Source organism: Hydractinia symbiolongicarpus, chromosome 3 (assembly GCF_029227915.1).
Source record: "Hydractinia symbiolongicarpus strain clone_291-10 chromosome 3, HSymV2.1, whole genome shotgun sequence".
Taxonomy (NCBI): Eukaryota; Metazoa; Cnidaria; class Hydrozoa; order Anthoathecata; family Hydractiniidae; genus Hydractinia; species Hydractinia symbiolongicarpus.
Window position 1 is genome coordinate 21953837 of NC_079877.1, and position 27959 is coordinate 21981795.

General features: G+C 33.8%; 1 protein-coding gene across 1 annotated transcript in view; it reads left to right on the forward strand.

The window, feature by feature from the left end:
* LOC130636199 (NHL repeat-containing protein 2-like) overlaps positions 1–21060 on the forward strand; it is a 39163-nt gene extending 18103 nt beyond the window's left edge. Inside the window, exons 3-15 of the mRNA XM_057445840.1 lie at positions 2659–2716; positions 5652–5732; positions 5846–5892; positions 5995–6031; positions 6410–6549; positions 6709–6754; positions 10027–10154; positions 10461–10497; positions 10868–11004; positions 13167–13200; positions 13911–14038; positions 19574–19631; positions 20688–21060. Coding sequence (XP_057301823.1) covers positions 2659–2716; positions 5652–5732; positions 5846–5892; positions 5995–6031; positions 6410–6549; positions 6709–6754; positions 10027–10154; positions 10461–10497; positions 10868–11004; positions 13167–13200; positions 13911–14038; positions 19574–19631; positions 20688–20872 — 1116 coding nt within the window. The 3' untranslated portion in view covers positions 20873–21060. The remainder of the gene's footprint in view (positions 1–2658; positions 2717–5651; positions 5733–5845; positions 5893–5994; positions 6032–6409; positions 6550–6708; positions 6755–10026; positions 10155–10460; positions 10498–10867; positions 11005–13166; positions 13201–13910; positions 14039–19573; positions 19632–20687) is intronic.
* Positions 21061–27959: the final 6899 nt, after the last annotated feature.

Consider the following 27959-nt stretch of genomic DNA (forward strand, 5'->3'; position numbering starts at 1 on the left):
ATATTACCAAAATAGTAAAAAGTGACATAAAGAATTGTTTTGTGTCCTTTAAACATATGCTAGATCAAGCAAGGTTTTAGTGTTGACATTTTATTCATGAAGAAAGATAGATCAGAAAAGGACACTTACAGTAGAAGCTAACGTTCATCATTAGTGTACAAAATAAATACTATCGCCATTTTGTCAAACAAATACAGAGTCAAAGGCAATTTCCACACCTTTAACCTGTAATAAAATAGTTAACAGAACTGGCTACATTCTAGCTGGCCTAGTGATCGCTCTATATATAACAAAAACACATAGGAACAAAACGTATACAACTCACCTTAAAATAATTAAAATCGACTTGTTTTGTAACACAAGGATTAGATTTAATTGTTTTAAGTCATTTGACGCATATTTGAGGTGGCTAATCAAATGTTCTCATGAAAAAGAACGAACTTCACATGCTTACGTGTAAAGCTCTTGCAAGCAATGCTGACGGAAAGATTCTTTTGCGCATGGCTGACCAATATTTATACGAAAATGCCTAAAACCTTTATCAATACCTAGAAACAACTTTGATGGCATTTGTGAACTATACAGTCTAATCGACTGCCAAACCCTTACAGAACAATATAACATAGCCATACATAAAAACAAATTTGACGCAGTCAATGAGATATAAAATAATAGTCCCATAGTCCAACCCTCTTAGGAGAACATAACATAGCCGTACATAGAAACAACTTTAACGCCATAGTTGAACTTTAAAGTATGATCAACTAGTTTTTATAGTCCGATATATGATCATATTTCGAGGTATATGATCTAGTTGATAATGCCTTAGTATCCAGGTAATAAATTTGAAAGTGTCGAGATTTACTTTTTACTACATTGCATGACAGAGATGACTAAAGCTGCGCTTGCACGGTAAAAACTTTAATGGATTAAGTCAAATATTGTGATCATTATTTTTTTAACTTATATACTGTTATAATACTTACATCCAAAAAATCGAAACACTTATTTGTGAAAATCTCTGTGACAGTCTTTCATACTACTTTTATAAAAGTTTCAAGTTTCGTATTTTCATTAAATGTAATACTTATAATATCATTTTGTCTAGGCTTTTGACCTGAATCAGCCCCCTATGTCACCTGAATACATTATCTATGTGTATCATTAATATAGTGCTGCACGTTGTGTAGTGGGTTCATTTGCAGTTTGCAATTCTAGGAACCGCAGATCAAACCCTGCTCACTGCAAGGCAGTATGTTAGTGGTGCACAAAGTAGCACAAATTGATTGCACTTATTTCTTTGTCACACATCAGTTTGCATTGAAATTTGTGGGTAAACATAATGGGTCATATACTAGCTTACCAACATCCAAATTATTTTTGCAAGCTAGTGTGCAGATCCCAAGTTATTGGTCATTGCCACACATTAAGAGGTCTAGGTCGAGCAAACAACAAGTGCAATTCAAACTGATTAAAACTGGTGGATCATCATCTTTTGAATTTGAAGCTTCGTGAAATACCTTCTCAACTTGATCTATCATCAATTATACTTTGAATCCGAAATTATTGCTCTTACAATTTATTTCTTTTGTGTGGAAAAGGTTGGCACTGTTTAAATATCGAAAAGTGGTAACAGCATCTGGTAAAACTCGATATCATGCCTTTTCAAATTAAAGATCTTCTAACTCAATGATTTAATTTTTCTTTTAAATTGCTTAAATTTCTCATATGCATCATCATTCTCATATTCACAATGCTTTACATCTTTAAGGAATATTTTGTGTAATTAGAAGTAAGTTTTATAATACCATCTTGTGTCATATCTTGAATGGCAAGTGTAGCCTCAGCATCTAACAAAGCACATAAAGTTAAAGTTTTCACCTCATTAACCAAATCTGTATGTGCTTTCTGCACTTTTACCTTTCTTTCCAATCAATAAAGCGGACACATTCTTCAACACTAGAGGATTTTTGTAGCTTGTGGATCACTCTAATTCAGCTCTCAATTGATATTTACTAAAATCACTAATCTTCCTTTATGAAATTTTTTCTTACAACCAATGTCTTAATTTATATCGTTCAAAGTATCCAGTTATTCTTCATGTTAACACTTACCTTTAACCCACTGTCTATCTTCTGCTATATTTATGGGGCCAGTGTAAGTATATAAGTATTATGACAAGATGACATAATAATGTAAAAAATATAATTAAAATCAACTTTTCAAACTTCTTATAGCTAATGCAACATTACTTTCCACCTGTGGATGCCATTAAACATTAGGTAACGATTGTGTTCGGCAATGCCAGATTTCAATTGTACATGATTGTTTTCTGCAACATTTTTATCGACCCTGATTTCTTATGTACATTTTGTGAACTGTTTAGCATAATTCATTTCAAGAGTAAAAGCTCCTGATTACAATTTGAAGGAATTTGTGTTTTTTGATTTCATGATTTAACAGGTTTTTGCTATAATTGCTTCTGACATTGATAGTATTCATTTTTATCTTTGCATTTACTTCTCTTTTAGTTTTCATTCTGTTATGTTACCCTATGCTATGCATTATTTTGTTTTAACAATTAATTAATTTTAATGAATATGTTAAAAAGCAATCTTAATTTATAGCTTGATTTGTTTATTCATAGTTTTTTTCTAGGGTTGTCTAGATTCAGAGCACAGCACAGATAAAATTAGAAAAGTAGACCTGAAAACTAGTAAGTCTGTTAAATATGATAATTCTAGTTTTATTTTTTATAAATTTTTTCTAATGGCCCATATAGACAGAACAATTTTGTAGATCAATAATTAGGTCAATAATTATTCAATTCTTAAATTGATTTAATAATTTTGTATGTATACATGATACACTATCAAGAACAATCTGAATTAAATTTATCATAACCTTAGGAATGACCGACAATGAAGAAGAAACAATGTTGTGCTCCTTAATCTTTTTAAGCAGTTTCATTCTTTCACATGAAAGAAAAGTTAGGAAAAAAGAGCTGTATGGGTGAAAGATTAGCTCCATCACAGAACTAAAAGGGGAGCATAAAATATCATTCCTTGCCTTGTGGCTTGTTACGATTTAAATGTACTTGGTAATACAAAATTATCTGACATAATTTTTAGTTGCATTTCTCTTCACTACTATTTACTCTCTTTTACATGCATAAAAGTATTTAGAATAAATGAAATGCCAAGCGTGAGTTTCCAAAAAAAGTGAACAGCTAACCCTAACCCTATTAACATAGATCTGTTAATATATGTTGTGCACAGGAAGTCAGGTGAGGAGGAACTGCAGTGACATTCATAGATGTTAGGAGGGAAATGTAAACACGTTTTGGGATTGGTAAAAGTGATTGTTACGGAGGTATTGGCATATTTGTTGCAGAGCGTGTATACAACGTTCAGTAAAAGACTGAGTGTGCTGATCATATTATTCAGGTGGTTGTCAGACACAGATGACTACTTGCTGGTTAGAAAGTGAAATAAAAAGGTGATGAAAGATGTGAATGTTATTTAGGGAAAGAGTGTGTTCCCCAGCATAGGTTGCTGGTTTGTGATATTGTCTTAAAAAGTGTTTAGAAACCCAAGGGGAATAAAGCCCCATTCAGAAAGTTTGGAACTTGAAGAAAAAGATTGTAGCCAATAAAGCTAATGCAAAATTTCAGCAGTTGGACCACAATGGTCAATGTGATAGTGTAAATGTTAAAAATTCTTGGACTAAGAATTGTGTTCCAGAAGCTTTTGATGATATAGGTTGATCGCTGTATAAAGGATAATAGTAACCTTGGGTGGAAGTCAGGTAGTGGTAAAAATATCTAATTAGAAGCTAAGTGCCGTGCTTGTACACCAGCACATAAGGAAAAGTTAGAAGCATAGAGAAACAGGTTTGCAGTTGTGTTCAGGAGGGAAGACCAGCATGATAAGGTGTTCATGGTGCTCAACATAGCACGGCAAATAAAAAACACTAATAAAGATGTTGTGGGTGACCAGTCTATACGTAACAACGGTGTCCTGGCTAGTACAACAGTGGCTTCTTATAGATATTTGAGAACCTTTTGTTACTTAGGTGTTATGTTGGTGGTTAAGGTAGTGTTGAAAGAAGTGTTACTTGCAGAATAAGTTCTAATTGGAAAAATCCACTGAGGAAGAAGAAAGATACAAAATATCCGTCATTTGAGCTTTGGTAACGGCAGTAATAACCCGTTAAAGATCTGTTTGCCTAACGGTTAAGGAGATATAGGCGTTAAATAATTTTGATGTCAGCAGTGTCCTGTCAATATAATTTTTTTTGAGATATTTGTTTACTTGTTGCATCTATTGTATAGAGCTTGAAATTTTAATCAATACATCATGTACTTCCTACGAACAGTTACAGAGATACTGGGGTTTAATGGTTTTTTGATGATGTCATCAACCTGTCTGTTTCGAAATGGGTGGGTTGACTAAACTGTGGAAAAATGCCCTATATAGCGCCAAGTTATTTTGCCTTAAAGATATTAGTGCATTGTAATAACGTCATTAATTTAAATTAAGCTATTGATGTTAAATTATTGTTATTAACGTTGTGATGTTTAATTTGTCGATTAGCATTTGAGACATGCATTTATGGCGACTTTGAAGAATAATGAACACATCCACTATGCCTGTCACAGACACAGCATATTGTTACATAAGATATATTATATAATAAAAATTGTGTTATTTTTTAAATAAGAAAACTAATTGCTTTACAAAAATGTCTGCTATTTTTAACTGAAAACTTATGTCTGAAATTAAACAGTCTGATTTTTTTTAATTTGGTATGCTTCTGCTTTTACTTTTAAACTAAAATCTTTTCAAAATATACATCTTTTCTACACAGACCTGTTTGTCTTGCAAGTATCTGCTTTAAGGTTTCAAGCAGTGGTGCATCCAGGGGGTTTTAGGTGCTGGTATACCGCTTTGAGCGCCCAAACTAAGTGCCCAAATTATTGAAAAGTGGTTGAAAAAAGGTTTTCTTATTTAATCTGTAGATGAAAAACCTTTACTGCAACCATTTAATGGCATATAAAAAATCACATATAGCCTGAATATACTCCTCTCGGCATGCTAATGTAGTTTGTCTGTAAGGAGAAACTGTGTTTCTCTGTGATTAAAGCTCTCCTGTGTTCTGGTAATTTTATTAGTTTGCATGTGTGCGCACTCCCTCGTAGTTCTGTTGGATTACCCGGACTGGTTTAGCATTGTGCTGGCCTCTCGGGGTGTCAGCCCCCCTGTGGCAAAATACCAAATGGGGCCGCCATTTCGATCATAATCCAACAAAATACGGCAGAGCTTGGAGTGTTTTCATGTAGCATTGATACTGACTCTAACTACGTGTATGTGATATAAACATTGTAGTATACATCCGATGTTAAACACGTTAAATTAGTGACATTGTTTATGAACTTAAAGTCAGTAATACATGTTTTAATTCGCTCTCAAGAATGTATTTTTAGCCAAAAAATCGTCAAATTTTCCAGGGGCTTTGCCCCTATCCCCCACCACTGGGGGGCTTACAGCAGCCCCAGACCCCCAGCTTATTTTTTAACTCTCGCGCTAGCAGTGTGCCCAAAATAGCCTTTTTTTAGTTTTTTTTCAACTGAAAATATGTTTTTAATCTAGGAAAAGTAACCACTATAGCAGGATCCACTCAAGGATTTGCAAATGGATTTGGCAAAGAAGCTCATTTTAAACACATTGCAGGTGTGTTTTGAGATTGTAAATGAAATTTCTGGTAGTTTCATCATCACTTGTTGACAGTTATAGGATGATAATTTTATGTCATTGAACAATATGTTAATATTTTTTCATTTAAGGGATAACATTAGATCCAGAAATGGAAATGTTGTACATTGCGGACAGTGTAAGATCTTGTTATTGACACTTATCAAATTTAACTTTCTGTGCACCTGTAAAAAGTAGCGCAAAATCAATTTAAAATTATGACTAATGCTTTTATATTTAGGGGAATCATCGTATAAGAGTACTCTATTTAGCAAACAGTGAGTTTTCCTTATCCTAATTTGCACTAGTCCTTTTGCCGCATTTTTTGTTTTTGGAAGTTATATTAATTTTAACATAGTGTAACATTTTTTCGTGTTCATTAGAATAGATACTTTTTTTGTTGAGTAACTGTTTTTCCTTTTCCTTTTTGAACCAACAATTATTTAGTCTGAATCTTATGTATAAATCTGACAATAAGTCTATTAGCTGTGGCTAGATAATTTTTGGTAGATAGTTTTGATAATTCTGATATTTTTAATTTCTTCTAAGCAATAATTTTTGTCAAATGAAGTACCAGGTCAAAAGTTAAGTTGCTTTAAAAGAAATACGCACTTTGCGTGGACTGTTAAAGTTCTATCTGTTTTAACAACATTTAGATAAAGTTGATACAATTGCGGGGTTGTCCACCCCTGGTTTGGTTGATCAAAGTACAGTTTCATCTTTGTTTTACAATCCACAAAGTGTAGCAGTGTTTAGAACACAAGATGGTAAACGATTGCTATATGTGGCTGATACGGTAAGTGTACTGGTCATTATACACTTTTTACATATAGCTCTGTATATAAGAATAAGAAATCTGTTTTAAAGCATAGTGTTGTTATGAATTTTTGTAAATTTTGCATTGGCATATTTATATTGGTTGATTCTCTATGCCTGTAATTCTTTTTTTTTTCAGGATAACCATGCAATTAGAGTCATCCACCTAAACACAGACTCTTCAGGTACAATGTTTTTTGAAACTGGTATAACGAAATGTTAAATAAATTTTTGGGATATTGCAAAACGTTTTTGTAAAAAACTAATGTCAAACGAAACGGGTAAAGGTACAAATGCTGAGTTTGTTGATAAATTCTTCCTTTCGCCATAATTTAAAAAATAATTTAAATGTTGAGAATGATATTACTCGAAAAAATAATCACTATAAGGATGTTTTTAATCACACTTTATGCAAAAACTGATGTGAATAATGAAAAAAGCAAGGGAGAGCTAGGGACAAGCAGAGTATTTGTATAAATAGCATTACAAAATGTTATTTGGGCCAGAATGTAGGATGGTTACACCTAAAATTTCTTAAATACTGTATTTACTCTATCTCTGCTATTCTCACATCTCTACCATTCCTGTAAAAAATCATCCTTCCTCTCCTATAATCCTACATGCAGGATCTTTGTAAGTTCTATCAAGTCTACAGTATTTACGTTAAGTTTAAGTTAAAGTTTCACCTAAAGTTTTTTAAAGTTCAGTTTTCATTACATGAAACAGATAAATTTGTATGTGTTTATATGCTTTTTACATGTATTAATCCTGGGACTGTTTGTCAAGTTGACACATTTGTACCGCAGCGGGAATAGAAGAGTAAGAACAGTAACCTGAAATTTGGAACCAAAACTTTAATATGACACTTTTCTTTAAATTAATGGTAGCCAAATTTCTATTTGTGTTAAAGATGTACGAAATAGCAATGCCCCTGGTATGTACCACAGGTGATAATCTGAGAACCGGAATATGCACAACTGGCTAGCCTGTGGATTTTTCAAATAGCTAACGACTAGTCTCCATTAATACTCATATTTTGTCTCTGGGCGCAAAAAACGTTTTTGCTTAACCACACACAAAATTAGTAAGCTACAAATATGTGACATTTTTTTCTGACTTTTCTTCGACTGCTGGTTGGTGGTAAGGAAATCACACAGCCCAAACTTTATGAATACCTAATCCAATTTTTCCAGACCTTGATATACAAACAAAGGAAAATGCAACACTATCACAAAAGTGATGGTGTAGACGTTAGAAGGTTGTTTTTTTTTCCACCTTATCTCTTCTATGATTACTCATATTTACAGTAATGTTTTATTTTTACGTTTCCACATGTTCAGGAAGCGGTTCATCACTTTTTTAACCATTTTTAAACAAACTAATTTTAGGATTTTGCTACAAACGTGCGTTGTGAGTAGCCCTGGCTAGTTGGCTAACTAATTGTATTTATGCTGTTTTTATTCAGTTTGATTGTGCGTTATTGCCAGCCCGTTTTATTTATTTATTTTTTGTGTGTGTGTGTGGTGTGTGTGTGTTACACCTATTTGATTTTTACATAGCTGCATCTTGAGTTGCCTCTATTTACTAAAACATAAGTGGTCAAGACTAAACCAAGACTAAATGCAATCAGGTAGCTACATGGTGCTATTGGTACTGTCTTTATTTACACTAACAATTAAAATTGAAACTCATACCAAAAGTTATTCCTCAAATTGGTTTAGCTAAACCGGTTAATGACAATCAAAATTTATTACGCAAAATAAAGATGCTGAGTTTTCACTCAGACAGCGTTTTCACAGGCTGTATGCTCTGTTCTTATTTGAGCTGCTGTTGCAGGAGGGTTCTTTTAGAACAATAATTTAACAGATATGTGGCACACTATAAGGACAAGAAGAATCCTGGTGGTGTGAAAGCACATACTGGACTTGTAAACTAGGCAAGGAGAACTATAAATTTCAGGAAAGTTGGATAAGATAACAAATGTTTAGAATTAACGTTGGGGACTAAGTAGGTCAATCTTTCTTTGCACATCACTAAATATAAGATTAGCCGAAAACAAACTTGTAAGTTTACACATTCCGAAAAAAGATCATTCTAAAGTGTCTGTTTGTGTAAATCCTAGCCTATCCGATAGGCGTAAAAAAATTATTTTCGCTCTCATGTGTAAACAGAACAATTGAAACAAATGGCCAAGCAAATGCTAATGTGTTCACATAATGAAATAGCTGACTACTTTTTAAAATCAGTCTTTCTAAAGGTCGTGCGTGATAAAATCATCCTTGTCGTAAAGCTCTTTAATTTTAAACGGGAGCTTTATACATAACTGCCTTTGTGGTTCCTCCTAGATAACAGGGGGTATCCCTTGGAATTAGTTTGTCTAACCGAATAATTTTTAAAACACTTCACACTGTTAAAAATTTCGGCATGTCATATAAACTGGTGTTAATTATATTTTATGTTTATTATATGGCTTCTCTAGAAAAGAGAGAATACTCTGGACTACGTACCAACTTTGGATAAGGAACAATCACAGGCTGTAGACAACATTATGTCAAATTGCTGTGAAAACAAAAATTATATACAAAATCTAATGAAGAAAAAGTATTGCGCTTCTCCATCTGTGATGAAAAGTCAAAAACAATGTTGACTGCTGTAGAATTTCGGGCCATTGACGTTGCTTCTTCTTTATTATCTAGCACTTCACACATATTGTGATATCCTCATCCTTTATGGTCCCTAAACTGTTTTTGATGTTTCCAGCACGGTTACTTAGACAGCAGTAACTTGTGTAATGATGCAGTCTTTGCTGAGTTAAAACTTTGCTTTCCTAACATTTTCTTGCCATTACACATTCTTAATTAACATTTCTAAACGAACATATTTCAAAATAAGCTTTATTAAGAGAGGTTTCCACAGCTGGTGGGCTGACAATTAGTCTGGTCGTTTGCCCTTAAGTTTGACTTTAACCTCGTCTAAATTTTAGAGCTGTGGCTACCCTGGAACATAAGATTGATCGGTAATTTAAAACCAATAGAACAGCAAAGGACCAGTCAACTCTAATCTAGAAGGCTGCCATAAAGTCTTGCTAAAACATGGAACACCATAGATTGCGCTTGAAGCGTGGAAAAGAACATGTATTCTCAATGTTTTTTCGTTATTCAGTTGATTTGATCTAATGAGTCCGAACAACCTTGATTTGCTGAGTGAATTTTGATTTGAGTTTTGATAAAGATAATTGAATAGGAATTAATATTCACTGCCTTGTCATCGGAATTTGGTAAAGAATTATTGTGTACGCATTAAGAACAAATCTTGAAAAAGAAAGTTTTGGAAATATATGCTTCTTTTATGTTAATTAATGTTGGCTAAATGTAAAATAAGTTACGCTGCTAATCTAAACAGTTAAGCGTTATTTTACTTTTCTCTGCGTGCCTGAATATAGTACATTTATATTTAGGTTATGTGAAAACCTTGGCAGGTGGAACTAAAGGATTTAAAGATGGTGTCAAGTTACAGGCGCAATTCTTTCATCCAGTCGACATTGCAATAGATGGTGTCGGTATTTACATGTATATTTCTGATCATGTAGGTAAAACGTTAGATTGTGATAAAGATAACATCCCATCCCTAAATTTCTTTATATCATATAATAAATTCTTTTATACATAAATCACAATTCTCATTATAATTACCTTTGACAGTTGAGTTTCCTAATATTTTTTCCCTGGGATATGCATACATCTTAAAAAACTGTTGAAATTTCATAGTGATTTTATAGTGAATATTTTGCTTGACTAAACTGCCAACTTGAATACACTTAGATAGTCAAACACTTTTTAACTGTGACAGTTCATCAAGATATATAATCCATTTCTTTCTTTTTCTTGTTAGTTTAATCACGCTATCCGAAGATTAGAACTAGCAACAGGTATGTAACTTGGTGTCTTATAATAACCTCTTAATAAGCTGGTTATTTTTCTTAAAACTAAGAAAAAATTACATCTGACTTGTTTTTTATGTTGAATTTTATCAGTAAACAGACTCTTGGATACACCACCTACCCTACACATAAGTAAGCTTGGTGGTTTTTCTGCTAGAACAGTCATTTATTGGAATGCTACATCAACTGGTAATTCTCAGTTGCTGCTCACGTGCGAAATTTGACAATTCTTCAACCCAAAACTTTGTTGTTTGCAGGCGAGCTTACTGCCAGCTGACCTAGCGGGTCAATAGAAAGAACATACTAGGGCGTGTTCGTATTTGCGGAGCAAAAGTATCTAGCATGCGTCTTTTTTTAGGTGAAGTGATGACGCTAACCGAAAAAGGATTTAGTACTGGCGTTGGTTGGGATGGAAATCCAAGCCATGTGACTTTTCATTATCCAGAAGGCTTGGTATATGACCCTGACCATCATATTTTATACGTGTGCGAATTTGTAAGTACAAACTGTCTTGATGAATGTTCATCGTATATTTTATATGTGTGCGAATTTGTAAGTACAAACTGTCTTGATGAATGTTCATCGTATATTTTATGTGTGCGAATTTGTAAGTACAAACTGTCTTGATGAATGTTCATCGTATATTTTATGTGTGCGAATTTGTAAGTACAAACTGTCTTGATGAATGTTCATCGTATATTTTATGTGTGCGAATTTGTAAGTACAAACTGTCTTGATGAATGTTCATCGTATATTTTATACGTATGCGAATTTGTAAGTACAAACTGTCTTGATGAATGTTCATCGTATATTTTATACGTGTGCGAATTTGTAAGTACAAACTGTCTTGATGAATGTTCATCGTATATTTTATGTGTGCGAATTTGTAAGTACAAACTGTCTTGATGAATGTTCATCGTATATTTTATACGTATGCGAATTTGTAAGTACAAACTGTCTTGATGAATGTTCATCGTATATTTTATACGTGTGCGAATTTGTAAGTACAAACTGTCTTGATGAATGTTCATCGTATATTTTATGTGTGCGAATTTGTAAGTACAAACTGTCTTGATGAATGTTCATCGTATATTTTACGTGTGCGAATTTGTAAGTACAAACTGTCTTGATGAATGTTCATCGTATATTTTACGTGTGCGAATTTGTAAGTACAAACTGTCTTGATGAATGTTCATCGTATATTTTACGTGTGCGAATTTGTAAGTACAAACTGTCTTGATGAATGTTCATCGTATATTTTATGTGTGCGAATTTGTAAGTACAAACTGTCTTGATGAATGTTCATCGTATATTTTATATGTGCGAATTTGTAAGTACAAACTGTCTTGATGAATGTTCATCGTATATTTTATACGTGTGCGAATTTGTAAGTACAAACTGTCTTGATGAATGTTCATCGTATATTTTATGTGTGCGAATTTGTAAGTACAAACTGTCTTGATGAATGTTCATCGTATATTTTATACGTGTGCGAATTTGTAAGTACAAACTGTCTTGATGAATGTTCATCGTATATTTTATATGTGTGCGAATTTGTAAGTACAAACTGTCTTGATGAATGTTCATCGTATATTTTATACGTGTGCGAATTTGTAAGTACAAACTGTCTTGATGAATGTTCATCGTATATTTTATGTGTGTGCGAATTTGTAAGTACAAACTGTCTTGATGAATGTTTGTATGCGCTCTGAGTTAATAACCTATTCAATTTTGGGTAGGCAGAAAATAATTCTACTTATTTTTTGGCTTTTTTTTTCTTCGGATATCTAAAAGCCGATTTCATTCCACCTGAAACAATTTTAAAATAAATGTAATGCATAATTATAAAGTATCAAATAGAGCTTATTTCGGTAGTGTTCACGCTGCATGTTTTTGTACTAACACTTCTCTTTACACACCTTTCATGATTTAGAGCCATTGCAAACTTTTTCGGATCTATTTTATGCTCGAACAATATTTTATTTGTGTGATTGGTAACAACTCTCTTAAAAAGTCTTTTCGTCATCGTGCATTTGATTTAGAAATAATGTACGACATTTGAATTTAAGAATGAAATAAAATGTTTTAAATATTTTAATATAATCAATATTTTTATTTTTTGGTCTGTAAATTACACATCTGGCAAGTTATGAAAAACACATTCAATAATCACACTTGTGTTGGTCGAAACAAATCTCTAAAAGAACTAAAACTTGGGAAGTTGTTTGGATTTCAAATTACAAAAAAATTAATATTACAAAGGCTTTAAATTATTGCACGTATTTATTTAAAATTTCCAAGATACTAGATAATATTAAAGCCAAAACTAAAAGTTGTGCCTATTTGACTGTTTGATAGACCAGAATCAAGAAAAAGGACTATGGTCTGTGAATTACACATCTGTCATGAATATTTTTTTAATATTTGGTGGTTCTTATCCATATAATGATATTATATACTTAAATATAGCTACTCCTTCGGAGTTTTTTAAATTTTGTTAAGGTGCGTCTCTTCTTGTCGTAAAGTATATAATAAGTAAAGGTCAAACCATTAGGAAAGTGCTTCTAACAGAACAATCAAACATAATTCCATTTTAGATTACACAAAATAATAGATACCGTTTATAATGTGGTATTAACTATTTTTTCTTGTTACAGGAAAATCATGACGTACGTGTTGTGACGACGGAGGGTAAGTAGAATTGTGTTATTGAGATGCAGCCATTTTTTATTCATTTATTTGTCCATTTACTTATAAATAACAGAAAATTAAATTAGTAGTTTCTGAGATAACATTACGTGGGTGTGAAGAGAGAGAGAGATGTTTTGATTGTCAGATTAATCATTCGGTCAATAACGTTTCTCATTATGACTTGAAATATATGGTAAATGAAAAGTTAATAAGAAATAATATTTTTTTAATTCCACAATTATGACAAGCTTCAGAATTTGATTTTCCAGTTTTAGAGGGAGAAAAGTGCTTGTTTGCAAAAAATAAAAAACGAAATTTACTCTGAACTCTGTGTAAGTTCAACCATGGCTTCGTTAAAACTATTAATACTTTGTGCAGCGCGTGAGTCTCAAGTGAATCGTCCAAATGGGAAATATCAAAAACAATATATATATATATATATATATATATTATAATTAACCCAAGCTTTAAAATAAATTATGTAAGAAAAAATAATTATCTTCTAACCGAAAATGTTAATAACATTATTTTGTCTCATTTAATTCCCAGTAATTTTTAGACTTTTTGTAAAAATTTCGACTGTTTGCTTTTTATATGAATAGTTATCGATTTTCAAAACAGCAGAGTTAAAAGCCTTTTCAGAAGTATATTTGTGTGAAAGTAGGCGTAAGCTTCATTTCATATTTTCAGTCTTTTAAAATCTCTTTCAGGTTTGGTTAAAACGCTAGCTGGAGAATTCAAAGGCAAGAAAAATGGGGTGGGTAAAGTGGCACGCTTTTACCACCCATCTGGGCTGTCGTTCGATAGAAAACGAAGAAAACTCTACGTATCTGATCAGGTAAGGAAATTTTTCTGATGTTTTCTGGTTCTTATTCCGTGTTAATAGAAATTTGTATTTTAAATTTGGCAAAAGCTTTAACGAAGCGAATTAGTTAGTTTGGGGCGGGGCGGGGCGGGGTTTGTGAAAAAGCATTTTGTATAAGAAGCAAAAACTCTGCTTGTTATAATAATGCTTCATTATTACGTTCAATATGATTCCTAACAATGCTTCCCATCTGTCTAATTTAATGTAGTTTTTTTTTCAGAATTTGTATTTCCAAATTATATTGTTTCTTTCTGTCAGTGTGGCTGAAGTTCACTATTGCATACCTTCGTGAAACACTCCCTCCATGTACAATCTATTTAAGTAAATCAATTTGTATTAAAAGTTTACTTAAAAGTTAACTTAATCCACTTTTATTTTGACTATACTTCAAAAACTCTCGAATGGTTTTGCTTCGATAAGATTAATACGATTAAAACAATCGCTTTCAGGAGACACGCGTCACTAAGGTTATGTTTACGTTGTCTATAATCTTTGGTTGATACGTCCGTATCTCCGGAATCAATCTTCTAGACATGAAGCTGACTGTCATTCTTTCTGCATCACGGCAATGAACAATACGTTGTTAGTATACAATCTTGTGACACGTGCTCTAAAAGATCTCAATCACAGCTTAGTACTGTTTAATTCTATTTACTGCTAAGTGGCTTGATTGCAGCTTTTTTGCCCACGTAGACCAGTATCGTCAGAGCTCGTCTGTTGGTTTTAGCAAGCCATATTTTTTTGGCATCTATTTTTAAACGACGCCATTGTTGTTCCAGATGTTTTCTACATTGGCTTCGATGTGATTATTGTTTTGAATGTTGTCTTTAGGACACTTACGAGTTATTAAACCTACAGATTCTGTCTTTTAAATAATCTTTTCTTTCTAATTCTTTCACGGAAATTACTTTTCTCACAGTGTTAATCACAACTTCTCCCTATTCTAGATTCCTCGAACCGTCTGCGTTGAATGACTTACGATATTTCTAATAAACAACTTTGGATTAATATAATTCTATTAGCTTAAAATTATTTCTTTAATTTGCATAATCTTGAGAAGTTAATCGTACGAGCCGATAATAAAGTTCTCTAAAGCAAAGATCTATTTTTTAAACTTCTTTGCAAAGTTCTTAGCTACGTCTATTTGTGTCGGACATCTTTTTTCGCGGTCTGTAACTGGTCTCAATTCCCCTCTAATACCAAGAGTGGTTGTAGATTAGGCGGTCAGTTTTCAGTGGATATCATCTCACTGCAATAGTTTTCAGTGAATATCATCTCACAGCAGCAGTTTTAACTGCTATCATCTCACTGCAACAGTTTTCACTGCTATCATCTCACTGCAACAGTTTTCACTGCTATCATCTCACTGCAACAGTTTTCAGTGCTATCATCTCACTGCAACAGTTTTTAATGCTATCATCTCACTGCAACAGTTTTTAGTGAATATCATCTCACTGCAACAGTTTTCACTGCTATCATCTCACTGCAACAGTTTTCACTGCTATCATCTCACTGCAACAGTTTTTACTGCTATCATCTCACTGCAACAGTTTTCACTGCTATCATCTCACTGCAACAGTTTTCAGTGCTATCATCTCACTGCAACAGTTTTTAATGCTATCATCTCACTGCAACAGTTTTAAGTGGATATCATCTCACTGCCACAGTTTTCACTGCTATCATCTCACTGCCACAGTTTTCACTGCTATCATCTCACTGCAACAGTTTTCACTGCTATCATCTCACTGTAACAGTTTTTACTGCTATCATCTCACTGCAACAGTTTTTACTGCTATTATCTCACTGCAACAGTTTTCAGTGAATATCATCTCACTGCAGCAGTTTTTAGTGGATATCATCCCACTGCAACAGTTTTCAGTGAATATCATCTCACTGCAACAGTTTTCACTGCTATCATCTCACTGCAACAGTTTTCAGTGGATATCATCTCACGGCAACAGTTTTCACTGCTATCATCTCACTGCAACAGTTTTGACTACTATCATCTCACTACAACAGTTTTCACTGCTATCATCTCACTGCAACAGTTTTCAGTGGATATCATCTCACTGCAACAGTTTTCAGTGAATATCATCTCACTGCAACAGTTTTCAGTGGATATCATCTCACTGCAACAGTTTTCACTGCTATCATCTTACTGCAACAGTTTTCACTGCTATCATCTCACTACAACAGTTTTCAGTGGATATCATCTCACTGCAACAGTTTTCAGTGAATATCATCTCACTGCAACAGTTTTCACTGCTATCATCTCACTGCAACAGTTTTCACTGCTATCATCTCACTGCAACAGTTTTCACTGCTATCATCTCACTGCAACAGTTTTCACTGCTATCATTTTACTGCAACAGTTTTCACTACTATCATCTCACTACCACAGTTTTCAGTGTCTATCATCTCACTGCAACAGTTTTCAGTGTCTATTATCTCACTGCAACAGTTTTCAGTGAATATCATCTCACTGCAACAGTTTTCAGTGAATATCATCTCACTGCAACAGTTTTTAATGCTATCATCTCACTGCAACAGTTTTAAGTGGATATCATCTCACTGCCACAGTTTTCACTGCTATCATCTCACTGCAACAGTTTTCACTGCTATCATCTCACTGTAACAGTTTTTACTGCTATCATCTCACTGCAACAGTTTTTACTGCTATTATCTCACTGCAACAGTTTTCAGTGAATATCATCTCACTGCAGCAGTTTTTAGTGGATATCATCCCACTGCAACAGTTTTCAGTGAATATCATCTCACTGCAACAGTTTTCACTGCTATCATCTCACTGCAACAGTTTTCAGTGGATATCATCTCACTGCAACAGTTTTCACTGCTATCATCTCACTGCAACAGTTTTGACTACTATCATCTCACTACAACAGTTTTCACTGCTATCATCTCACTGCAACAGTTTTCAGTGGATATCATCTCACTGCAACAGTTTTCAGTGAATATCATCTCACTGCAACAGTTTTCAGTGGATATCATCTCACTGCAACAGTTTTCACTGCTATCATCTTACTGCAACAGTTTTCACTGCTATCATCTCACTACAACAGTTTTCAGTGGATATCATCTCACTGCAACAGTTTTCAGTGAATATCATCTCACTGCAACAGTTTTCAGTGAATATCATCTCACTGCAACAGTTTTTAATGCTATCATCTCACTGCAACAGTTTTAAGTGGATATCATCTCACTGCCACAGTTTTCACTGCTATCATCTCACTGCCACAGTTTTCACTGCTATCATCTCACTGCAACAGTTTTCACTGCTATCATCTCACTGTAACAGTTTTTACTGCTATTATCTCACTGCAACAGTTTTCAGTGAATATCATCTCACTGCAGCAGTTTTCACTGCTATCATCTCACTGCAACAGTTTTCACTGCTATCATCTCACTGTAACAGTTTTCACTGCTATCATCTCACTGCAACAGTTTTGACTACTATCATCTCACTACAACAGTTTTCACTGCTATCATCTCACTGCAACAGTTTTCAGTGAATATCATCTCACTGCAACAGTTTTCACTGCTATCATCTCACTGCAACAGTTTTCACTGCTATCATCTCACTGCAACAGTTTTCACTGCTATCATCTCACTGCAACAGTTTTCACTGCTATCATCTCACTGCAACAGTTTTCAGTGAATATCATATTACTGCAACAGTTTTTAGTGAATATCATCTCACTGCAACAGTTTTCAGTGAATATCATCTCACTGCAACAGTTTTCAGTGAATATCATCTCACTGCAACAGTTTTTAATGCTATCATCTCACTGCAACAGTTTTAAGTGGATATCATCTCACTGCCACAGTTTTCACTGCTATCATCTCACTGCAACAGTTTTCACTGCTATCATCTCACTGTAACAGTTTTTACTGCTATCATCTCACTGCAACAGTTTTTACTGCTATTATCTCACTGCAACAGTTTTCAGTGAATATCATCTCACTGCAGCAGTTTTTAGTGGATATCATCCCACTGCAACAGTTTTCAGTGAATATCATCTCACTGCAACAGTTTTCACTGCTATCATCTCACTGCAACAGTTTTCAGTGGATATCATCTCACTGCAACAGTTTTCACTGCTATCATCTCACTGCAACAGTTTTGACTACTATCATCTCACTACAACAGTTTTCACTGCTATCATCTCACTGCAACAGTTTTCAGTGGATATCATCTCACTGCAACAGTTTTCAGTGAATATCATCTCACTGCAACAGTTTTCAGTGGATATCATCTCACTGCAACAGTTTTCACTGCTATCATCTTACTGCAACAGTTTTCACTGCTATCATCTCACTACAACAGTTTTCAGTGGATATCATCTCACTGCAACAGTTTTCAGTGAATATCATCTCACTGCAACAGTTTTCAGTGAATATCATCTCACTGCAACAGTTTTTAATGCTATCATCTCACTGCAACAGTTTTAAGTGGATATCATCTCACTGCCACAGTTTTCACTGCTATCATCTCACTGCCACAGTTTTCACTGCTATCATCTCACTGCAACAGTTTTCACTGCTATCATCTCACTGTAACAGTTTTTACTGCTATTATCTCACTGCAACAGTTTTCAGTGAATATCATCTCACTGCAGCAGTTTTCACTGCTATCATCTCACTGCAACAGTTTTCACTGCTATCATCTCACTGTAACAGTTTTCACTGCTATCATCTCACTGCAACAGTTTTGACTACTATCATCTCACTACAACAGTTTTCACTGCTATCATCTCACTGCAACAGTTTTCAGTGAATATCATCTCACTGCAACAGTTTTCACTGCTATCATCTCACTGCAACAGTTTTCACTGCTATCATCTCACTGCAACAGTTTTCACTGCTATCATCTCACTGCAACAGTTTTCACTGCTATCATCTCACTGCAACAGTTTTCAGTGAATATCATATTACTGCAACAGTTTTTAGTGAATATCATCTCACTGCAACAGTTTTCAGTGAATATCATCTCACTGCAACAGTTTTCACTGCTATCATCTCACTGCAACAGTTTTCACTGCTATCATCTCACTGCAACAGTTTTTAGTGGATATCATCTCACTTCAACATCTCACTGCAACAGTGGGCGTGTAGATTTTGACCTGGCATATCAGTATTTTGTTGTATTATGGTTTCTAACTTGCGAATATGCAATTCTTTTCCAGCTAAATGTCCGGCCAGAAATCAGCTATAACTAGTATAAACACGAACCGTCTTCAACTGAATTCACATTCGATGTCAATTTGGCTTTCTAAATACAATTTATGAGAATTTTTAGATAGTAATCCACGTACAAATAGGGTACTTAATTGTGAGGGTGTACATCTTTCGGGTGGGATTTATTTGTTCGCAGAGGGTGTGGTTATCGACTCAAAGGTTGGAAAAAGTAAGATAGAATTTGATTTTGTTTTGTTTTTTGCTGCTGTCTTATTACCAGATGTATTATAATTTTGTTTTTTCTTATTTTAGTATAACCATCTTATACGGAGCATTACTGGTATTGGATCAAAACAGAAATATGCTTCAGGTAATCTATTTTTAATAAGCAATAACAAAGTGGTTCTAATCATCGCATAATGCTCTGAGCTCTAAATTTAATCGTCATTGCTGAGAAGTGTGTTTTTTAGGTCTGTTTCATTTTAAACAAGACAAACGGTTACCGTGTATAAAAATTGCCGGTTTAGAGACTGTCGATGATATTTTTATCGAAGAAAATTGAATGAAAGAAGAGTGTTGTTTTTCCAGAGTCGAGATGATTTTTTTTACAACTTGAACCTTCTCTGTTAGTATCGTTACTAAGCAATAAGAGTTTGTAATGTGCTAGAATAGGCAATAAGAACAATTTTTGTTGATTTGTACGTGCAAAATTATCTTTTTCATTCTTGGCAGCGTTAAACATTTTTTTTCATTTTTGGTGACGTAAATTTATTTTTTCCAACGGAGAACGAGTTGCTTGTTTACTTAATGACGTCACGCATTATTTTTGAGCATATTGACAACATTGTTTATTCATCTTGGCAACAGCTTGCCCTTTTTCAAAGAGAAGATTCATAGCGTCTCGAATAACTTTTTCCAAAATTGTTTACTTTTCTATTTTTTTTTTTTCATTTTATTGGTTTCTACGCTTGAGTGAATTTATTATATGATTCATAACATCATTAGAAAATTTGCAAATTTTTTTTTACTCAGACTCCAGTCATCATATAACTTTAAATTCAGCTTTCATAAAATATTTTATTTTAATTTTCTTTTAAGAAACTGCTGTCAACCCTGTAAAGAACTTTTTCCGTGCCTGGATTGGCAAACACGCTGTAATTTTAATATTAAGTTTACCCTCCCGAACAACAACGAAGCATGTGTGTTTTGATACGTTGATATTTAGAATTAAATTAAAATTGGAGCATAGTGAATCTAGGACGTTGCTGTAACCAACTTTTAGCAAAAAGCTTGATCATTTTCGATACTTTACGTCTCATTACGCCTAAAGATTATTTAAATAAAAACACGCCATCTGCACACCCGAAACTCTGACTAGAAGGTATGGATGCAAACCTCTGTTTGATTTTATTAAATTTTTTTTAAGTTCCTGATAAAAAGAACTTAACACGAATTTATGGAGGGCACAAGCCGCCGTCAAACCCGTGGTTGTTCTTGGTTACCCTGGGTGTTGCATTGATGTTATTTGGAGCATTGGTGTTGCGTCCGTGTTTCAGACTTTGTTTTAAATTTATTAACGATAAGTCGTGTTCAGTTGTAAATGGGAAATGATTTCTGCGATTCTTTATATTTATTTTGTATTTTAGTAAATTTTTTTGAGGTATTATTTTATTTATTAATAGCAGTGTTTGTAAAATCATAAGTGTTGTGTTTTCTGTTGTCCGAATTTGTGTCTTGTCACTGTTTTGTTAATATGAGTTTGTACTGATATTTTGCTGTGAAAAAAAGTTTTGATACTACTTTGTTATTGATTCTTCTCTTAAGACAAAGTGACAAAAAACTTCTCCTGCGACTTCAGTTTTAACAAAAACGAGGGTTATGCAACTTCCTATGGCTGAAAAAGAATACCCATTACGTTATTTAAGGGGAGAAGTTCCCTTTTTTGAAATCCATAGTTACATAGCTAAATTTTAGCTATGTAACTATGGATCAGAAGTTCTCTTATGAAGCCTTTCAGTGTAGTTATCGTAAAGTTGAAGTGCATTGCAAATTTGTTTACAAGTGTTAGTAAGCAACTTTATTAATGGCAGGCCCTTCTGCAAAACACGTCTAATCGACAACCTCGTTCCCAGGGCATCTTGTATCTTTTTGACATCCGGATGTAAAAACGAAGATGACCCAGATAACGGCATGTTCACGTGACTGTTTTACAATCCAGAATCTTGGTTTTAATAATTAAAAAGGATTTCTCTTGATTGGCTAACCAAGAGGCCGTGATAATCAAGCAAACGGCACGTGATAAGATTAAACTAGGATTTCTGGTGATTAAAAAAAATTGTGGCGAAAACAAAACAAGTGAAAGAAACAGAATGTTTTTGCTTTAGACAAACAAATTGCCCAGAGTCATACTGATTCTTCTATTTGTTATGTTATGGCGAAAAAACAGATGTATTTTAAAAGATGTAACAAAACTTAGTTTAAATCAAGCAAAGTAGAACTTCTACCATTTTCAATGTACAGTTGTATCAATTTTTTAACAATTTTTATACAAAACGTTGCAATCAAGTAATGAAACAAGTTTTTTTGGCCAAATATAGTAAAAGCACGAAACGATTCAAAGATCAGAATCCGCATACGCTCGTAGACAGTATTCCTAGAGAGATGATCATTGGAACTTATCAAAAAGATACAAAGGAGACGATGATACGTTTTTGTTAAGAACAGGTTTGCATCTATATATCATTAAACTTTCTTTTAATTCTAATAAAAAATTATTACGTGCAGATGTAATGACCGTAAAATCGTCAAGGGAACGAGATGCTCCACAAAAGTTAATGAACTGCTGTAGGATGAGAAATGTTAAAAGGTTTAACCGTTAAGAAGGATACGCCCATATGTTTTGAAGCTGCGACCTTCAAATGTCGACAGGTCTTTCCATAATAAGAACCTTTGCAGCTAAAAATTTGAAAGGAAGGAATTAGGCACTCTATCTTTAAACTTATAAAGATTACATGTGAACGGGTGAATTAAAAATGACTCTAAGACTAACTAGACAGAGTTGACTAACTTTGTTCTTAATTGTAAAGATAACTTTCCCCAAAAAGGTAAAAATATTCGTAACGCTGTTTATCTGACTCACACGGTATATTTTTCGGAACGTGCAGTCTATTTTTGTCCGCTATGAAACTGTTAAAATTTGAGTAGACACCACTAAAAGTTTACTTTAGCTAGCTAATTTTTATTTTAGTACTCTAAAATGTTGTCATACTCTCACTTGTCTTGATAAATGTTCTGCATTTGGTTTACATAATTTTTACTTTTTGAGTATGTATAGTAAATAAGCATCTTGTTGTTATTATGTTTTTACAACAACTGTAGTGCCATTTTTAAGGATTGGTAGGAAAGTGTAAATAGAAAAGTTTGGGCTACCTGACAACAATGGAACTATGGTACTATCAATCGTTACCCGTCTTCACGTGCGGATGTAGCATTACAAAACAAATGTGTTCTCACTACTTTCGTTTGTTATTTCTTTTTTATTATGAAAAAATTTCTCTTGCATTTAAGAGAAGCATTCAACATGTACACAAAAGACGGACAAATAATTCATCTGTCGCTTTATAGTAAATCGTAGCATAAATTATGACGCGCATAAATTATCTATGTCGGGTGTAAACCAATCGCATTACAGAACTCACTACCCTATACAGCCAGCGTTGATGTCAAAAGGGTAAAAGCCCCTGTGAACAAGGTTGCTCATCATTTAGAAACATGCTGCAAAGTTTTGGACTTTGGGTTGACATTGAAAATTTGATATACAGTCGGCGCTCGTTATCTCCACCTTCCTCAGGACTGGTGAAAAAGGTCGAGATAAGGAAAGTTTGCCAATATCATCCACACATAAGAAAAATTATTTCAATTTTTAAACCTGGTTAGGGATGGACTATTAATCAGAAGATTCAATTATTACTATTTTCATGCTATATGTATTTCACCTTTATGTGTCACACCTTCCTTTTCCAACTCTGTTAGAGCTTTAAATAATTCAACCAAAGTTTTCACCTCGAGCTTCCAGACATGACGTGTAAACGAAGAGAAAATTGTAAACAAACGAAATCTTGATTTTGAGAAAGTTTGAGAGATTTGAACGTTCGAATGTTTTCCGGAACAAATTTTTTTTTTGTGATGAAATTCAAAAAATTACAGAAAAGGTTGAGATAACGTGATAAAATGTACTCAAGAGACAGTAAAAATAGGTCGAGATAAGGAACGTTCAAGATAACAGGTAGCCGAGATATTGGACGTGTTTTAGCCTATAGGAGGCTGAAATGCCACAGACCGATGAAAATTGGTCGAGATACGGAAAGATCGAGATAACGGGTAGTCGAGATAACGAGGGCCGACTGTATATTAGATTTGGACCAAACAAGATTGTTACCTGAATATCTAGTATTTATGTTAAAAACTTTCTTGTGTGGTGAATATATTAGGTGCTATTAAATTTTCAACCTTCACATGAAGATAAGGACTTAAAATATGTTTAGCTTGAATACGTTAAGAATACCCAGCATGGCTTAGAATGGAATATTTTTTCCTTCGTAATATAATCCTACTGGCATGTTTTTGCCGATTGTGCAGGTTTTAATCTTGTCATATTAGTGCTACTCCACACAAAGTTTGCATAATTTAGGTAGCAGTGTATAAAGAATTGCTTCTTAAACAGTTTCTATTCAAAGCGAAACTGCTTTTGTATAAGATTCCTAAGCTTTTAGAAATCTTGTATTAAATGCATTTAATATGGTCTCATTAAATTAAATTTTCGCCCAGGAGAACTCCAAGAAATTTCATTAAATATTCTCTTTATTTACACAATCAAAAACCTATTCAGGCAACCTAGTTTATGAAAAAATATATATCTATTTTCTGAAGTGTTAACAGATTTAAACCATAGCCACAAGAAAAAGATTAGTCTGGTAACTCCGCGCGTATAAGCCGATTTCCGCATTTTATGTTGTGTTCTCCGATTTTTTAGTGCCCAATCCACCTTTAGGCGCATGAAATGTAAACGGCGCGAAAATTTGAACCATTTTAATAGCGTTTAGTACTGTGTAAATCTCTAAAATGCCTGGTGCTAATTGCTCAATTTTTAATTGTAATGTATCTGGAGGCACCGCTGGTGTCTCTATATTTGGAATTCCTAAAGGAAACGATGAATTTAGCGTAGCTTGGCGAGAGAAACTGGTGAATGTTATAACAAAAGATCGTGTCATTGATAAGTCCTTAAGATCGCAGATAGAAAAACGTTGCTAAACATGTATGTGAACTTCATTTCCCACAGGAAGCAATCCTCAGGCGCATATATATTTGTGATTATTCCTCATATTTGACTCAACGTGATAGCTATTATGTAAACATATCTTTTATTCCAGATGACACAAGAACTACCTTAATACCTGGATCCGTCCCAACAATAAACTTGCCACAGAAAAGTTTTCCAGCTTCAAGGTAGCTATACACAGTTTTTTATAAGAAACCTGGGCATTTGGTTGAGCCTAGGATTTCTTAAAATTTTGGTAATTTGAGCCTTAAATGTTTCTTATATTTTCCTTGTTTGACTCTGAAAAATATTTTATTTAAAATATTTTTTGTAGCACTGTAACAAAGAAAAGACCATCAACCTGCAGCATATCAAATAAAAGACAAAATGCACCCCCAATCATGGTTAAAGAAACCCCTAAGTACCACAACTTTGACAACCTTATCTCAAGAACAAAGACCTTGCAGCTACCTAAGGATTGGGTAATAAGTGAAAATGACAATGGGGTGGCATTATCACAAAATAATAATTGTTACATGATACCAAACGTTGAAATACATGTAACAAAATTTTTATCAGTTACAATACGAGCTTTGGCTTGGTGTTTGTCAGAACATCACGATATCTACAAAACATATAATCGTTCCATGAATAACATAATGTAAAATCAGAATTTTCCGTCAATATATCTTCGTCAATTAAAGCTAAAACTGCTTCTAGATCATCACCGACAAGGTAATCTTCATGCTGCGCAGCCTTGTTTTTGTACTTTAATGCTTCTCTGCTCCGGCCACCCCATTTTAAGTAACATTCACATTTCATTACAGCCCGAAATGGCCGGCCACCTGGACTATTCTTTTTCTTGTGACTATGTTTAAATCAACCAATTCATTTTGTCAGTTCGGTGTTAGTAGTTTCAAACAGGACGTGCATACCTTTAGCGTAAATAATAAATTTGTATCATCAGTAAATAAAATTAAATTTAAGGCTCTAGATGCTCTAAATATATCATGCGGAGGAAACTCATGATTTGTAACACGTTTGGTTATGACGTAACCAAATGTACGGACCGCTGACACGTCCCTCAAAGTTGCATAAGTTCATTAGTCAACTTTGTCATTCCGCTTTCCTACCGAAATGATAATTAAAGATTGAGTGTGTGTTTTAAAAGTCACGGGAGTTCGCCCGTCGTATATATATTTCCCGCATCTAAAACAATTTTAAAAATAATTTTTGCACCCTTTTTAAAAAATAAATATTTCAATAGCGCAGCGCTGATCGGAAATAAAGATCCAAAGTCTAGTCATAAAAATGTTTTATAATTTTAAGCCATATGTGGACGAGGTGGTTTTGCAATCATAATCACTCTTAATATAATAGTTTTAATTACCCCTCAACTGTCACCTAAAAACTAATCTAAATTGAGCTTAATTAAGTAAGGCGGAAAAAAGATGCTTGTGTTGGTATCGTTATGTAGAATTTTCAGGTGGAGGAAAGCACATCGTTAATATTCCTAACTTAATGCAAAAAGCATGGCATTAAAATGGTTTGTAGATTCAGTCCTAAAGGCAGTCTTTTTGCTGTTCTACAAATAAGACCGAAAGCATTAAACATGGTCTACTTCATTTCCAATTTTAGTGACTTACACGAAAGTCGAGTCTATGGCGGGCGAAAAGTTTATGAGCAATGAGGACAAAACAATATCTTAAATCATCTTTGATATCGTATTTTACACTCAAATATAAGTAAAAACGACAGAAAAGTACCTTACATTTATTTCCTATCCATAATTTATTTTGTATAAGCACTTCGACCTAGCTGGCTAGCTATTCTCTTCTGCACAAAAACATGTCAAATCATTACACCAAAAGTCTGTTGAGGCAACAACGATGGCTTTAAATTCTTTTTAGAGGTATTAATTACCTTTTTAAGGATATTTAGTATATCATTTTCAAGAAGGACAGTCCCTCGTGTTGTCTTTGCTTCCTCTTCAAAACAAACTTTTGATTTCACTGTTATGTATTTTATTTTGCAAACCGTAGTTTAAAAAAAAATGAAAAAAATAAGCATGATATGTTTACGTATCAATAATGTAGCAAATAATAAAAATAATTATTAACAGGTTGTCTATATTGTTGCAATAAAGTGGGTAATTTTTTGTACCTTGACTTCTGGGTGGTCTTGGTCCATTGTAAGAAAAATCTTTAAAAACCTGCATCCTATGTTTTTAAAAATTAGAACAACGCAAGTCCAAATTTTGCCATAAATAAGAGCAATGCAGGACATGTAAATCCTCTTGCAATTTTCTCTGACGCAACGAATAATATAAGTTTTCGCTTTTTCGTTTTTTCAATAAGTGCCAGGCGCCATTTTTTAACACGTGTCTACGACATTTGAGCCTGTGCAGCCTTCTTTTATCTAACAAAATATTCGTGACATCAGAAGCCTATCAACATAACGTACGACTATTTCTTTTTGTTTTTGACATGTTTATCGTAAGATCGTGGCTCTCAGCTTTTCTAGTTTCGGCGACGCCGTGTCTGACACATTGCCATTTCTTAGTTTCCAGAGGAATTGCATTTCGAAGCAATAATTTGGAAAAGGATTCTCTACATTTTGTGTTAAATATTGAATTAAGAGAGTCTTTCTTAGGGGCTGTTTTATAAGTAGCGAAGTGTATTCGAGGACGGCGTTTATTGCAAAGAAGGTTTGGATTGAAATCATAAGCTGCAGAAGCCAACCCTTGAGTATATGTATTGACATGTCCTACTTACTTTCTTCAGAAAACTAGAATAATTTTGGACCTGTTTATTTCTTCGGATTAATTTAACACTATAATCAGAGAGAGGCCGCTATAATCAGAGAGAGGGTGCTGTAATCAGAGAGAGGGCGCTATAACCAGAAAGAGGGCGAAAAATAAAGATCCCTGGCACAGTAATCGCATGCTTTTTTCTTCCATAGCTAACATGTTAGTTATTTTTTGACTATGTGAAATGACGTGCTAGTTAAAGAGAGTGCTGGAGAGGAGATTACAAAAGCAAATTAATTTGACAACTTTCATAACCCCCCGCTCATCTTTTTATAATAATTCTATTGTCAAAAATTTTGGCCTCCGCCTTCTTTTTGTCTAGAACAGTCCTACGTTTTTACTACTAACGTTCTGATAAAAAAACATAAAACATCTGAAGCGCCTAATCGATACATCACCAGTAAAAATTCATAAGATTTAATTGTTTTAGTTGCAAACCTGACACAAAATTTCTTTTCACAACAATGTTTTTGTAGGCATACTGTTCCGATGGAAAAATGTCATAGAAATGAAGGTTTTCCTTATACATTTTCCCACTCGACCTATGCTATTTTTACAAAGGACATCAACTA